This window comes from Ursus americanus, chromosome 4 (assembly GCF_024610735.1).
Source record: "Ursus americanus isolate L20-20 chromosome 4, mUrsAme1.1.p, whole genome shotgun sequence".
NCBI classification, from domain to species: domain Eukaryota; kingdom Metazoa; phylum Chordata; class Mammalia; order Carnivora; family Ursidae; genus Ursus; species Ursus americanus.
In genome coordinates this window covers 84,403,977-84,420,593 of record NC_142130.1, presented here as the reverse complement: position 1 = coordinate 84,420,593, position 16,617 = coordinate 84,403,977, and the positions used below count along the sequence as shown (strand labels likewise).

Sequence of the window (16,617 nt, the reverse complement as noted above, 5' to 3'; positions counted from 1 at the left end):
GATATAGGAACATGAAATAAATAATACAAATAGGTGGGAGGGGTAGAAGAAAAGCCAGAAGATTAAAGATCTAATGGGAATCAGTAAAATTAAATAAGAATACCAAAAAAAAATTTAAACACACAGATAAGACAAAAATGTTAAAACAATTGTGAAGCACAGAAGTTAAAACTTTAGGCAAACAAAAGAAAGAAGAAAAAAATAGAAAGAGTCACAGGAAACAATTGGTGACTGAGTCCTTATCAAAATTCAGGAGTTGGCTTAGACATCCCTAGGCCAAGAGTGGAATTCCTCCTGAGTGGGGGGTTGAGGGGGAGGCACCACTGACCCTCAAGGCCTTTAGATGGTGGAAGCCATGTTTTCCGTTGGCACCTAACAAGGGGGACCTGTGCTCTTAAATCAAAGTAGCAGAAACCTACAGACTCCTTGGCCTTTTGCAAACTCCTGGGAAAACCCTTTTGATTGCTTTGTTTTGTTCTCTGGTTTTACAGCGTGTATGTCTAGATGGGACGAATAGAGACCTCATCTCCCAATTCTTTTTTTTTTTTTAATATTTTGTATTATATTATGTTAGTCACCATACAGTACATCCCTGGTTTTTGATGTAAAGTTCGATGATTCATTAGTTGCGTATAACACCCAGTGCACCATGCAATACGTGCCCTCCCCACCACCCATCACCAGCCTATCCCATTCCCCCACCCCCCTCCCCTCTGAAGCCCTCAGTTTGTTTCCCAATTCTTTGGTCTTCTATTCTGGACACTCATTTGATCACCCAGTAGCCCACTAACAGGTGCTGGTGACAAAGCACCCACCTATTGGTTAGGAAAGATTATAACTAATTTTGTCATTAAAATTGGGACAAATGCTATGAAGGGGAAACACAGAAGCTACTAAAATAACCAATAGGAAATGTCTTGAGAATCCTCAAAGGCTTTCTAATGAAAGTGTCTGTTTACTGAAGTAGAGTTAACTCAGCCAAAGGGAGCAGAAGACCATTCTAGGGAGAGAGAACAGCAGAGGCTAATACCCCGAGGCAGAAGAGGTGAACTGCAGACAGGATGAACTGCTATTACGGCCAAAAGAGAAGAAGACCAAGAGAGAGAAGACATGTGAGATAAGCAGGGACCAGAACCTAGGCCTTGAAGCCACATTAAGAATTTGATATTTTCTATTCCAAGAGAAGAATATTTGACCTTCTATTTGGATCCAGAAGAAATTTTGCCCTTGTTTTGATTTCATAATGACAAATACACAGTTTAACCCAAATAATACAAAATCAATAAATTTTCATCTAAAAAGCATTTTTCTTAGCAATTAAATCAATTTAATTCTTTGGTAAATTACCATACAGAAGATTTTAATTGATTTCAATCTTTCCATTTCCTTTTCAATTTACTAAAATTAATGTGAGATTGATTTTTTATTATAAACTTTCCACGGAAACTTGATTCATCAGTAGTTGTCCTCAAGTTTAATTTTCCATGGTCCTTATCAAATTTGATTCCTAAGTTATTTTTAATAAAATATCATCAAGTGTCATTTTTAACCCCTTTCTGTTTCATTTTGTTGGTTATGTTTAGAAGTAATGCTGTGAGTCAGATGAATAAAACTTTTTATTTATTTCATAGATAATCCATAAGAAATCTCAAGTTGTTCTGTTATTCCAGACTGATCTACTGCAATGGTTCTCTAACTTTTCAGTCTTGGAATTCCTTTACTCTTAAAAATTGAGGTTCTCAAAGAGCTTTTGTTTATGTGGTTTATGGCTAACAATATTTATTGTATTATAAATTAAAACTGATAACTTTTAAAATATTTTAAAATAACAGTAATAAATCCATCACATGTTAACTTACATATTTTTATTAAAAATAACTCTATTGGGGCACCTGGGTAGCTCAGTCAGTTTGGCATTCGACTCTTGATATGGGCTGGGGTCATGATCTCAGGGTGGTGATCTCCTCATGGGGGAGTCCCCTTCACTCCTTTTCCCTCTCCCTCTGCCCCTCCCCCCACTCTCTCACTCTCTCTAATATATATAACGTTTTTTAAAAAACTCTATTTTTCAAAACCAAATAATGAGAAGTGGCATTGTTTTAGATTTTTGTAAATCTCTTTTGTATTTGGCTTTAAAAAAAAAAAAAGAAAACTGGCTTCTTATGCCCTTTACATTCAAACTGTTTTAATCACACACATTGTGCATCTCTGGAAAACTCTCCAATTAAAGAATGAGAAAGCAAAAGTCTTAGTTTTATAATAATAGTTTTCCCCTGAGGACCCTAAGGTCTTGGTGAGCCTCAAGAGGTGTCTGGAACATACTTTGAGAATCCCTGATCTCTTGCAATGTTTCTCAACATGTGGTTCACATATCACTTGATTTGACGTGGCAAAAAAGTTTTTATTTCAATAATTATGTATTTTAAGGTCTTATTAGAAGTTGTAACTGGTGATACACTTGATGCACCCGATTATTCCTTAAGGCACAGGAAATCTGTCTCAATTTTTAAAAATAAGCAATTTGCAAATATCCTACTCAAAGAACAAAAGTCGAACCAAAACGTTCTGCTTCACGTTTTCTGTATTTTCCTTAAGAAGAGTGGATTACTTTCACAGAGCGAAATTCCTAAAAAATACTCTATTGCCATTCAACCTTTTTGAAATCAGCCATATGTTGATGAGGGAAGACACAGAGATCGGGTTTTAAGATTCTGGGAGCATAAAAAGATTTATATTTCCAGGAAGAAGCAGAAAAGAGCAATATAGGTAATGGTTAAGAACTCGTATTTTGTAATTAGTTCGATCTGGGTAGGAATCCTAGGTTTAACATTACTAGCGCTGTGATCTTGAACACCTTACCATTCGTAAACATGTTTCCCTGTATCAAACGGAGGTACTAATAGTTAAGTCCTAAGACCGACCATTAGCTAAAACACCAAACGTAAAGTAAATAACACAGAGCCTGTCACATATGAGCATTCGGTATGTAGTTACTCCCACAGATTTTATTTATCGCCCTCAAGTCGCCAGCGCTTCCCACAGTGCTCAAGACAGGAGACGCCCAGTGACAGATTTCGGGGAAGGAGAACAGGTGCTCTACCTCGGAGAAAAAAGGCACACCTGCCCTGATGTTGTGGGTGGGTCTGGAAGATTTCGTGCAAGTTAATCTTAAGAGGAGTGGGTTCCAGGTCAGAAATAGCAAAAATCAAACTTCCTGACCTCGGAGTCTCAGCAAAAAGGTTAACACGGAGCGAGCCACGACCGCCAGGCCGCTTGGCCGTGCTCTTGCCGGAAGATCGAGGGCGCGCTCTGCGATCAGCCCAATCGATCGAAGTGATCGAGGATCGTCAACTCAGTTCTGGCTGCAGGAACTGTTTTATCTCGCGAGGCTTCAAACCAGGCGGCCAGGGAAGAGGCGGGCTCAACTGGAGAGAAAGGAAGAGCGTGAGGTCGCCGCACGCTGCGTCCCCAGGAGGCTTTGCGTGCCCCTCGCTTCCTCCGGGATTTTCTGAGCGAGCGCGTGAACGGCTACCTGCAGAGGCTATGGCGCTTCACGTCCCCAAGGCCCCGGGCTTTGCCCAGATGCTCAAGGAGGGGGCGAAGGTAAGCATGGAGGAAGAGGGAGTGAGGTAGGAGAGCTGCCGTAGAGCTGCGGCGGCCGGAGCGAAGGAGAGGGGCCTGTTAGCGGCCCGGGTGTGCTCCCCGGGCACAGCGGTCGGAGGAAAAGAAGATTCCAGAAAGGGAGGTGTTCTGCGGGGAATTGGGGGGGAGGCTCGGCCGCCGAGGCCCGCGGGCGTTTTGTTCTTCCCCGAAGCTGGGAATGGTCGAAGGGGCGGAGGAGGCGAGAGAGAGGCAAGGCCGCAGGATTCGCGTACTATGCTTCTTAGCCCGGCAAGCAGAAAGCCGCTGGTGCATTTCCTCCATTCCTAAAAAGGGGCTGATTTGGCTCTCCACTTCTTAAAGGGCATTTTGAGGGCGAAGTCGAATAACGTAGGTGAAATTGCTTTGGGAGCCGCAAAGCCGATTGACACAGTTGAAGGGATGGGTGATCGACGAGAGGGACAAGGGCCAGTTCTTGACAGCTTTCCTTCAGATGAGGGATGGAGGGAGTGCTCCCCGCCTCGTTCACAGTAGTTCGTTATGGTAGGAAAAACGTTACTCTCAATCCAAATGGGTTCTGGTTACAACTTAGATTAGCTAGTTTGATGTAAAACCAATAAAACCAACCCTCAGGTCTGGCTTTGCTTTCTAAATTAAGCAAAAGGTGGTACCTTTGAGATGTAACTGTCAGACTTACTGTGTAAGTATAAGGGACACCCTGGACTAATTAAAACTTTTTTTGTGGTCGGATCATGAACGTCATTTCAATAGCATAAATTCTTTAAAGTATTTTGATAAAATTTGTCTCTTGTGTTCAAATCAAAGTGTTCCTTTATTTGTCCCTCAAATTTCCTATGCCTAGTCAAAGAAATATAGATCATTGTGGTTCAGTTTACAGAAACAGTGTTAGGAAACTAGGTTGTTGTTTGCAGAATACACTTGGGATAACATGAGTATGTCAAATATCAGGGCTTAATGTAAATACCAGCTTTGCTGGTAATGTGTGAAATTTTTTCATGGTTTTTATTCCTTTGAGATAATCAAATAAGGATAATTTCAAATACCGATAAATGAGTATTGTAAAAAAAAATAAAAGATTCGATAGAAAGCACTATATATAGTCTATAGAGGATGACAGGAAGTAAGAAAGTCTGCCTCCCCCCCCCAAAAAAAATGAAGAATCGTAGGTAGATAGAACGATTAAATAAGATGTTAAAGGAAGAACTCTTAGCTCAGTAGCGAGTGGCAGAAGGAACCAGCCAAGATTAAACAGGGCAGGCTGAGAAACCGTTAGGTACAAAGGCCCTAAGGATGAAATAAGTTCAACCTGTTAAAATGGTAAGAAAGGTGATAGGGTTGAATGTCATTAAGGGGAAGCAAGAATGGTGAGAGATGAATTTAAAGAAGCTGTAGGTAAGGACCAGAACACATAGGACCTTGTAACCCTGAGGAGGGATATACATTTTATCCTAAGAATGATAGGAAACCATTGATGGGATCTGATTTATGATCACGTGGCTGTTCCTCAGAGAATGGGTGAGGGGGAAAAGCCAGCATGTAAGCCAGATCAGACTAAATGCTATTGTAAGAGTTCAGCTCTTGACTCTGAAGACATTGCTTCTAAAGTAATGGTTATTAACCTTGTGCGGATCACAGTTCCTTTTCATGAATATTATAAAAGCCACACCTTATGCTCCAGAATACAACTATCTCATAGAACTACCCACGATGAAGGAAATGTTCTTTATCGCTTCTGTGTAATATAGTATCCACTAGCCACATGTGGCTACTGGACACTTGAACTGTGGCTAGTGCAATTGAGAAACTGAATTTTTCATTTTAATTCTTTAAATAACTGCATGTGGTTAATGACTACTATATTGGGCATAGCAACTCTAGAAAAATGTTCACACGAACAAACAGGAGGCTCATGAAACCCATCTGAGGCCACAAGTAAATCCCAATTCTAAAAGAAGTCCAGTATAAAGTTTGAGAATTTTCATATTGTGAGCAATTCAGCAATTTTTCGATATGCATGCATTAGAATTGTGTTTTGAATTACCAAAGCATTCAGAGTTTCATATACTAAACATTTGGGGGCAGGTATATTAAGTGGAAATTCCCAACAAACAGAAAATTGCTGGCTTTATAATGCTCATGTTCTTTATCACAATAAGAAAAGTATTCATACCATGTTTTCAGATTTTGTCAATAAGTAATGGTAAATTCTAAAAAGGTATTTTTACCTGAAATACCTCATCTGCATTCACTGATCAGTCACAGCATTCTTCCCTGTACTTTTCACTACTTAAATATATATATTTTTTCACTATTTAAATATATATATAGGCTTTATGTTTTGATGTGTAAGCGAGTACCTGTGGTCCCTAAAAATGTCACTTTATTCAACCAATGAGCAAATTTATGGATCATTTATGAATACCAAGCACCATGCTTTCCTCACATAAGCCTTGCTTGATTTTTATTATTATCTCCATTTTAAGATGAAGAAAATCCTTCTGTTTCACTGTTCTAACATGTGTTTTGTTTTTGTTTTTTAACAGCATTTTTCCGGATTAGAAGAAGCTGTGTACAGGAACATACAGGCTTGCAAGGAGCTTGCCCAAACAACTCGTACAGCATATGGACCAAATGGTAATTTCCAAATTCATGTTTTAAAACATACAGTAATAAAATTTTGTGTACGAACTTCTTCAAACTTATTCTGAGACTATTATACATAAACTGAGAGTTTTAGCCGTCATACAGAAGTAATTTCATTGCCACCAGTGTAGTGTTTTCAGTTTTTAACCAGCAACTCAGATCTCTTTAGAAAAATAGGAATCAGAATGTTACTTTTTATCATATTGAGAGGATAGAAAAATTACGGTGTCTTCACTATTGAAATGATACCTAATGTAAGAGAGAAAGTTCTCTCTTGCCTCCTACCGTCAACTGAATTTAATTGGTACACATGTATGGAAAGCAGTAAAACTATACTTTTAAGTAGGTAATTTTGGTCTTTCTACATGTTGATGTAATTTACATTTATTGAACAAAAATATAAGAAGATAGACTTCCTCCCTAGTAAACATTAGGAGGTTAGAAAAACAGGAATAATATGGGGGTGCATTTAGGCTAATATAGTTTTAAAGAGTAAATAATATGTGTTTAATTTGTAAAGTTATTTTAAGAAATAGAAGCTTATATTTCTTGACTAGGTTTTCTTGGGTATTTGGAGAAAGATTTGAGTAATAATGGATTTCCTTTTCTAACCTTTTACACACACGCCCTCCCCCCCCCCCCCCCCAGGAATGAACAAAATGGTTATCAACCACCTGGAGAAGTTGTTTGTGACAAATGATGCAGCCACTATTTTAAGAGAGCTAGAAGTAAGTTATTTCTTTGAAGCCAAGAAATGTTTTGGTGATGTCAAAAATTAAGTATAAATTAACATAGAAAAAAACTCTTAGGATAATAAGGGACTTTTTTTCCCCCAGCTTGAAAGTTTATTATACCGATTTTCCTAATTATGGAGTCGTCTTTAGTTTTAACATCTTACCATTTAAATTTTAAAAACTCCCAAGTTATTACTTTATGGAGGGATTGGTTGTAATCAAAGTACATTTGCTAATAATCATATCAAATTGAGTATGTTTTCTCATTCTATAGATGACACTGAAGTGAATTATTCAATAATGCAGAAATAGCTGATACTTAAAACAGTGACTTAAAAAAAATACAAGCTATTTCTCTGACTTTGTGAACATAAAGCAATTGGTGGCATTTTGCTTTGTTCGCCTACAGTTTTTGATGTTACAGAGTCTGTAGAATAGGTAACTACTGTCAGGGTTGCGCGAAAGGTCTGGCACCTGAATGTCAGAGAGCCACTTTGTAGCTGAAAGATATTTTCAACTTCAAGGAATTTTCCTGAATTTAGCCCTTAAAGCATCAGAGCTTAATCTTTTCAAATGAAACTGTAGGTACGTTAACATTTCTCTAATTGCTTAAATAGCAATATATTTTTAAAATAATGCGAACAAAACAAATTTAATTCCACAGGTGTTTACGAAAGGACTAGTCATTGTGAGTTAATGTTGGACACTGTGATGGTCTAAAGAGTTATTCAGGGATGGTGGGAATATTGCCTTAATAAAACCATAGCAACGGGGCTATGTGGCTCAGTCGGTTAAGCGTCCAACTCTTGATTTCAGCTCGGGTCTTGATCCTCAGGATCCTGGGATGTAGCCCCACATTGGGCTCTCAGCTCAGCAGGGAGTCTGCTTGGGATTCTTTCCCTCTGCCTCTGCCCCTCCCCCCACTTGTGCATGCATACATGCCAGTGCTCGCTCGCTCTCTCAAATAAGTCAATCTTTAATTTATGCATGTAATAATTTTCTGAACCTTATGTGCGGAGATGTATGGATGGATGGCTGACCATCAAAAGAAGATTGTTTGCATTTGTGCTGATAGTCTCAGAGGGATTTGGATTGTCGTCTTGTGACCATGCTATAAGTAATATATAGCAGTATGATGGAACGGAGTTACCTAGCCCATGGGGAGATGGCAGTCTGTTAATTTAAGAAGGAATGGAAATAAAAAACTGTGTTGCTTTAAGGATCAAATGTTTTGATATTTAAATTCAAGTCTCTTCTACCAGGTACAGCATCCTGCTGCAAAAATGATTGTAATGGCCTCTCACATGCAAGAGCAAGAGGTTGGAGATGGCACGAACTTTGTTCTGGTATTTGCTGGAGCCCTTCTGGAACTAGCTGAAGAGCTTCTGAGAATTGGCCTGTCAGTTTCAGAGGCAAGTGTTCATTTTATAATGTACTCCTATTTAATTTATGCCTATATATACACACACCGTAAGAATCATCATTGTAGTAATAGTTAATATTGAGCGGTTTCCTTGTGCCACTTCTTGGAGCACGTGTGCCTTACGTGCAGTATCTTATCCTGTTCTTACCAGAACCCTATGAGTATGGCTTGTTAAAATTCTTATTTTATTTTAGATGAGGAAAGGGAAACTTAACTTCAAAAAATCTATAAGTGGCAGCATTCAAATTCGGGCCATCAAAAAGCTTGAATTCTTGATTAGTAGGCTATGCCATGAATGCTATTCTAAAAGTATACTTTGTCATTTTATTTGTAAAACAAATACCCGTATTCCTTGGGTTACCAAAATAAGCTGTTTTTTAAGTCATGTCAAAATTATGTCCCTTTGAAGAAATGTTTTTGCTCTTTACTCTTAAGGTCATAGAAGGTTACGAAATAGCCTGCAGAAAAGCCCATGAGATTCTTCCTGATTTAGTGTGTTGTTCTGCAAAAAACCTTCGAGATGTTGATGAAGTGTCATCTCTGCTTCATACCTCCATAATGAGTAAACAATATGGTAATGAAGTGTTTCTGGCCAAGCTTATTGCTCAGGCATGTGGTGAGTATATCAGTAAATGATGAAAAGCTCCAAAATAAAAATATCTTAACGAGACTAAGATATTTTCTCTGTTGTTCCACTGTATCTTTTGATATGTCTCATTTTCTCAACAGTGTCTATTTTTCCTGATTCTGGCCATTTCAATGTTGATAACATCAGAGTTTGTAAGATTCTGGTAAGTGTAGAAAATGCATCAGTGTTGTCTACATGGGTCAGTTATATTTTGCAGAAAGAAAAAAATGTGTTCACCCAAACCTTAATTTTACTCCAGGTTTTGAACATTCAGGACTTTGTGCCTTTTGAGGAATCATTTGTAACTTTTGATATTAGTTAGGTTAAATTTTAAAGGGTGTTGATATATTATCTCCTTGTAAAGTCATTTTCCATGACAACTTGAAGCTTGAGAATAATGTATAAACAAAGTGTTATGTGTCTTGCATTCTTCATATGTGCGGAATTAAAACAATATGCTTAGAAGCCGGTTTCGAATGACATGGAAGTTCTGTTGCTCTACAGTAATAGAACGCACATCTTAATGTTAGTATTGAAATAAGAGTATTTTTTTTATTTTAAAAGTTTTGTGTTTCCTGTAGTAAAATGTGTAATTTCAGTTGAGTTTAGCTTATATAAATATACCTGCTGTGTGTGTATTTATGTAGATGCTGTGCATTTTCTGACTCCGTGCACTGCCGCCTCTTCCCCCATTAAATTGTAAGCTTGTAAGATCAGAAACTTTACTTTGTTCCCACTTCTGTCCCGAGTACTAACAGCTGTGCCTGCTGCATTGGCACCGAGTATTTGGTGAGTGAGTGAAGGAGTGGCTCAGAGCAGCTGTTCTCTGTCTTCAGTTGCTCCCAGTGCACTGAAGGCCTGCAGCCCCCTCTTACCAGTGGCTCATTCTGAGAGTGATTTCTACCTCAAGCAGACTCGTGTGCTTTCCCTCTGCCACCGTACCCCTTATTCCCAGGAGTCACTGCCTTGGTATATTACTTTATTTAGAAACTGGTCTTTTTGGTACATGCAAAATCAACAGCTGAGCCCTAATGTCATTTTGTTGAGATCACTGATGATTTTCATATCCAATCTCAGGGCTCTGGCATCTATTCCTCTTCAGTATTACATGGCATGGTTTTTAAGAAGGAAACCGAAGGTGATGTAACATCTGTCAAAAATGCGAAAATAGCAGTGTATTCTTGTCCTTTTGATGGCATGATAACTGAAACTAAGGTATGTAGACTTCAAAACCTTAAAGGTAAAAATTTGACATTGCCTTTTCAGATTACTGTTCTATGATTCTTAAGTTTTTAGGTAAAGATGGCTCTATTGCATAATTATTGAAGATTGCAGGGTTGTATTTGTTTCTTAAACGCAGATTCCTATTCTTTTTTGGATACCTAACTCATACTAAATTTGAAACGTGAAATGGTAGCCCTATAGTTTATGTTCTGATACGCAGCTCTTGACTCCTAGTAGTTCTTACATGTTCAGCAAGTAAAATGCTCACGGATTATGAGTACTGTGTGCTCTTCATTAGTATATTTTGAAGTTGAGATCCTATAGAATCCTGAAATGAAAACATGCTAATAAAATTTGAAAATTATAGGTTTGTTTTTAAAAATACATTGTTAGAAAGTTTGACGTTCTTGTTGATAGGTCACATCTGTCTTTGTCCCTAGAATTCGTAAAATCTGAGTTGATGGCTTTGAAAGTTTCACAGGTTGTAGATGGGTCAGGGGGAGTCGTTTTAGAAAAGTTCAGAAAAACTTCGAGAACCACAACATGGTGGTTCTGGTACACTAATTGACGTTTGTCAAAAGAAACGCCGAGACACCTGCCCAGCATATCTAAAATAACAGTGTTTCTCCAACTTTTCCAACAAAGTGCCTGTCAGAGCAAAATGCGTCAGTTTTAGGAGTGAGGGGGCTCTAGCAGTAAGCTGAGTTTCTATGAGTTTCATGCACAATTTGTTCTGTTTCATAATGCGTGTATAATTATTTTCTTTTTTTTTTTTGCCAAATCTTTATTCAGTAAAATATTACTCTCTGACTTCAAACACCAAAGTAGTAAAATGGTTCTAAAGAGCATGCTTGCTTGTTTTGCTAGGGAACAGTACTGATAAAGACAGCTGAAGAATTGATGAATTTTAGTAAGGGAGAAGAAAATCTCATGGATGCACAAGTCAAAGCGATAGCTGATACCGGTGCCAATGTCATCGTAACAGGTGGCAAAGTGGCAGACATGGCTCTTCATTATGCAAACAAGTACAATATCATGTTGGTGAGGTGAGACTGCATTTCTGTTATGTAAATAGCCTTCTGGTGGTGAAACACCAGACATCGTCAATACACCATGAATTCATGACTGTTAAAAAAGGGCAAGTAGGGGCGCCTGGGTGGCACAGCGGTTAAGCATCTGCCTTCGGCTCAGGGCGTGATCCTGGCGTTATGGGATCGAGCCCCACATCAGGCTCCTCCACTATGAGCCTGCTTCTTCCTCTCCCACTCCCCCTGCTTGTGTTCCCTCTCTCGCTGGCTGTCTCTATCTCTGTCGAATAAATAAATAAAATCTTAAAAAAAAAAAGGCAAGTAGAAGATGTTGGATCAAATAATAACAGGACTTAACTTGATCTAGAGGGACTGGAAACGCCTTTGAGAAAACTTATATTTATACTGAGAGCTGAAGGACCAATCAACAGATATTATTTGAAGACGGAGAGGAAGAAGCATTGCAGTCAAAAGCTGCAGCTTGAGAGACCAGACTCAAGTCTGGTGCACGCGGTCAGGGTATGGGATCCATAAACCCATTTATGGGGCACAGAGGACAACTTACCTACCCATTCCCACCCCTCCCAGCACCTGACCAAATATGCAATGTAATCTCTTGGGGCTCCTGTGATTGCCCAGAGTACAGCAAAAGTTTTCTATATACCAGGCCTGCCGTAGTGTTTTAGAACTTAGTGTTTTAGAATTCGTGACATTCTAGTGAGTCTTGAACTTTCCCAATTTTAGAATAATGGCATCTACGTAGACCTATGTCTGGATTGCGCTGTGCAGTCCAGACCTATTGAGCTTAGATTCGGAATCAGGAATGTGACTTGGGGACCAGTGTACAGTTCCTGTTTCATCTCTGCATTTTGTTATGTATCTGATGGAATTTAAACTTCTCTTAAGGTCTTTGGGTTTTTTTTAAAGGTTGAATTCAAAGTGGGATCTCAGAAGGCTCTGTAAAACAGTTGGTGCTACAGCTCTTCCTAGATTGGTATGTATTTTGGACAACATTAAAATGTAGTTGTACCTATTTGAATTACTTTTATTGCAACAGTCACTTTCTTTTAGACTGCTCCTGTCCTTGAAGAAATGGGACATTGTGACAATGTTTACCTCTCAGAAGTTGGAGACACACAGGTGGTGGTTTTTAAGCATGGTATGTAGCAGTGGTCAAGGATGTTTATGTAAGTGTGGGGTGTCATTTGCTTGTACTAATATATTTAAATTTCTTGACAGAAAAGGAAGATGGTGCCATTTCTACCATAGTACTTCGAGGCTCTACAGACAATCTGATGGATGATATAGAAAGGGCGGTAGATGATGGTGTTAATACTTTCAAAGTTCTCACAAGGGTCAGTATTAGCAATAATCTTAATTTAGTAATTTGTAAGGCTTCAGACATAGTTGGCAGAGAACTTCAAAATGAATGGCTGGTGTAAAAGCAAAGTACCTTTTTTATTTAAGACTGCAGTGTCCATTGCTGATGAGTATGATAGTTTTCCAAAATGATTACATGAAGAAATAAACAGCAAAGCAAGGGTTTTGATTTTAACTGTTATAAAAAGTTAGTTTATGGTTGTTTTTGATTTTAAATGTACCTTTAGTTGCATAAGCATCATTCTTAGTGCTGTGTCTATGGAAATGCGGGTAAGGTGTTGTGTGCTGTTCCCATTCGTAACTTTGGTTCTCCCTTTTCATATACCAGAAACTATGGACTGTAAGGTAATTTGCCCAAATCACTCCATTGTTTAAAAAATTATAGTTAGAATTTGTGTAACAGTGCTTGATTAAAAGCTCTAGTCTGGTGGAGTACTATAATCTGAGAAGATTAGAAAACTATAAATTGCTTCTTAGTAAATTTTTTTTTTTTTTTTTTTTTTTGACTACATACTCTAGGATAAACGCCTTGTTCCTGGAGGTGGAGCAACAGAAATTGAGTTAGCCAAACAGATCACATCCTACGGAGAGGTATAGCTTACTCTGTATAAAGTGACTTTTGTCGTGTTCCTTGAATAAAGTACAGTGCTAAACACATTTTTGTTTTAGACATGTCCTGGACTTGAACAGTATGCCATTAAGAAGTTTGCTGAGGCATTTGAAGCTATTCCGCGGGCACTGGCAGAAAATTCTGGAGTTAAGGCCAACGAAGTCATCTCCAAACTTTATGCAGTACATCAAGAAGGAAATAAAAATGTTGGATTAGATATTGAGGTATTTGAAAAAACAAACACTATGAACTTACTTTACGAATGTAAAATGTAAAAATGGAAGTAGTTAAGTTTAGAGGGGAAACTCAGTCAGAAAATGTTCTGATTTGTAAGCAAATGATTTTCGTAACAAAAGCTTTCACAGTTTGTCCGATACTGTTTTCCTTTGAATAACCTTTAATAGTGCACGTAGGGGAGTACTTTCACCTGGCAACTTGCTACATAAGGAACTAAACATTTTCACATTCAACAATTTAAAGTGAAAGAATGAAAATTGTTTTTGTGTTGACAGGCTGAAGTTCCTGCTGTAAAGGACATGTTGGAAGCTGGTATTCTAGACACTTACTTGGGAAAATACTGGGCTATCAAACTGGCTACGAATGCTGCCGTCACTGTTCTCAGAGTGGATCAGGTGAGTGACAAGTGAAATTTTGATCTTTAATTTGGGTCTTTAAAAGTACTAATTTTTATATGGTTCAGTAGTGTGTTTTCATAGAACTGGTTATTCTAGCCAAAGGGGTATTTCTTTATTTTTCATCTTAGAGATGCTAAAATGCCCCCAAAAAAGTTTGGGTTTTTTTCTGTTACAGTTTTAAATAGTATTTAGTACATTTCAGCTAAATGTTGACTAACATAGAGCTGGATTCATCTTTGTTCAAATGTGTATTTCACTAGTTCTGAAATTATAGTCCCTAAATGAACAGCATCATTTTTGCTAAAAAAGCAAATTCTCAGGGCCCCTAACAGGCCCACTGAATCAGAAACTCCAGGAGGAGGCCCAGCAGTCTTTAAATAAGCTCTCCAGTGATTGATGCCTACTAGTTTTGAGTACTGTTCTGGGTGGTTTTATCAAGCTACCCTCAGGTTCTAAAACTGTACCTAATGCCTTTAATTCAGTTTGAACTTAACCTCAATTTAGTAAAATGTTGTATGAAGAATTTCAAGTTTAGATTTCCTGTAGAAGCTTCTGAAAAGGGGTGTCGAATCTATTGGAAATGGCAGTTGAAGGTGTTTTAGGGTTTGCATTGAGACAAGCCAAACCCCTTGATATTCTACAGAAAGATCTCTTAGTCCTACAAATTTGGGAAGCAGTGAATACTATTTTCAGTTTAGATTCAGAATATACATTAGAGTTTGAGAGGTCTACTTTGAGGAAAGCCAGCTAATTTAATTTAGCTTCTCCCAAATTTGAGCCCAAAGCTGCCACTACCCCTTTTTTTTCTCCCAAATAAATCCTTTAAAAATGCTAGATGGTTATACTTGGAATGTACTTGATTAGTGCATTCTAGACAAATTGGAGGCTTCTTGGTGTGTTCTTTTAAGTTACCAGGAAACTAAATATTTGTATAATTGTTCATGAATACACACTTCCTGCCACTTGAATGGTTTTCATTTACAGGTACTAGGAAATTTCAGGGTTGAACTTTTACATATATTTATATTTATGTACCAACCACTTTAGATTATAATGGCAAAACTGGCAGGTGGACCGAAAGCTCCTAAACCACAAGGAAATTGGGATAAAGATGATTGGCAAGACGAACTTCATATATAAATAGCAAATCAGGTGCCAAACTGGTTTATACTAGTAATGCATGCAGGTGTTTTTCACATTTGACTCATAGGGTTATTGAGTTACTGAAGTGCATGTCTTAGAATGCCCTTCACTAACGTGTGGGTTTCGTTGCTGTTAATGTCCACCAGAGCCGGCAAAGCATTGCTGGAAGCTCACGCTTTGTGGTAGTGTCTCCTGTGCAGTACATAACAGATGGCTTCTATTGCTTCATCTTCAGTCAAATAGAAAAATATTCATTTTAAAGGTAGAGTTTATATGTACTTGTGGTTTTTGTTTTCTTAGATCATCATGGCAAAACCAGCCGGTGGGCCCAAACCTCCAAGTGGGAAGAAAGACTGGGATGATGACCAAAATGACTGACTGGCTTAGTTTTTACTGTAGGTGAAGACTACATTTGTAGTAGTAGTCGAGGAATTGCCTGACGTTTTCATATTTTCCTTAAATTAAGAAGTGTTTTGTGTTTATATCCTCAGCTGGATGATACAATAAACATGTTGGTATCAAAGCCTCATCGTCTGATGAGCACTGTTCTTGGATGTTAATGACCTGTTTATCTCAACCTTGGTAATGAAATTAGCTGTGGGACCTCAGGCAAGCCACTTAAGTAATTAGGAGCCAGTTCCAATATATATCTGACTTGCTGCCCGTTTGGAACACAGCCATGCTCTTGTGTGTACATACGGTCTGTGGCTGCTTTCTGTAAGGAAACTGCAGAGTAAAGGAGTAGTGACAGAGACTAAGTGGTCTACAAAGCCTAAAATATTTACTGTCTGTTCCTTTACAAGAAGTCTGTTGTCTCCCAGACTGGATTTCAGTTTTTTCACAGCTCTGCTCTGGGAATTCTAAGACTTGAGAGGACTTGTTATAGTACCAATGAATGATTTATTGAATGGCTAACTTAACATACAGTCCAGTAGTAGAGTATAAAGATACTTGTAATACCACTGAAAATCTATTTGCTAATACAAATAAGTTAAACAAGTCAGTTTTTATAAAGTGCATCTCGTTTTTTCTTAAACTCAGGAGTTTGGAAAAAATAATAGGTTAACTGATTTTATGGGACATCTACTATATGTGTTGGTTATGTAAGGTCTCTGAGTAACACTGAAGTTTTATATTTAAAAAAATTAAAATTTATATTTTTGGTATTTGAAAAGAATTTTGGAACCAGTAGGACTGACTGGGTCTTAAAGTCAACAAGTGTTAAGAGTAATTAATGAAAGTTCAGACAAGCTTGGTATCCTTAAGGCTCTTAGGATTATAAGCAACTTGGCAATGCTGGTTGGCTTGGGTAAAAGGACATTTTCTCTGGCATGGTGGCATGAAGGGGACCTGGTATCAAATTACTTCAGAGTCTCGGGAGTATCTACCTTGGGTCAGTTAACAATTGGCGCAGAACAAGTGCAGTTCAGCCCACACCCGTTTATGTACACTGGATGGCATCAGAATTATAGACTTCAGTATATCTTCCAAGTATATACTACCACCAATATCAAATGTCAGTGCTTATATAATCAACACGTTTTAAAA

The 16,617-nt window shown here is 38.1% G+C and overlaps 1 protein-coding gene across 2 annotated transcripts; it reads left to right on the top strand.

Annotated features, from left to right (window-relative positions):
• Positions 1–3,441: 3,441 nt before the first annotated feature.
• On the top strand, positions 3,442–15,592 carry CCT8 (chaperonin containing TCP1 subunit 8). Of its 2 annotated transcripts, XM_045785495.2 has the most exons (16): positions 3,442–3,603; positions 6,165–6,255; positions 6,913–6,992; positions 8,261–8,410; positions 8,857–9,037; positions 9,151–9,212; positions 10,127–10,264; positions 11,141–11,319; positions 12,229–12,295; positions 12,373–12,460; positions 12,541–12,656; positions 13,201–13,272; positions 13,351–13,515; positions 13,804–13,923; positions 14,974–15,078; positions 15,370–15,592. In XM_045785495.2, exons 1-15 carry the CDS (start codon positions 3,544–3,546, stop codon positions 15,064–15,066), a joined length of 1,662 nt encoding a protein of 553 aa, XP_045641451.1. In that variant the 5' UTR covers positions 3,442–3,543; the 3' UTR covers positions 15,067–15,078; positions 15,370–15,592. The 2 variants fall into 2 exon arrangements, with proteins under 2 accessions (XP_045641451.1, XP_045641452.1); XM_045785496.2 differs by lacking the exon at positions 14,974–15,078.
• The last annotated feature ends 1,025 nt before the right edge of the window (positions 15,593–16,617 follow it).

Bases quoted from the DNA above. Each gene is read 5' to 3' on its own strand.
- CCT8 (XM_045785495.2), top strand. From the start codon at position 3,544: ATGGCGCTTCACGTCCCCAAGGCCCCGGGCTTTGCCCAGATGCTCAAG. The intron at 6,256-6,912 runs GTAATTTCCAAA...CCCCCCCCCCAG, and splicing joins TACAGCATATGGACCAAATG to GAATGAACAAAATGGTTATC. The intron at 10,265-11,140 runs GTATGTAGACTT...TTGTTTTGCTAG, and splicing joins GCATGATAACTGAAACTAAG to GGAACAGTACTGATAAAGAC.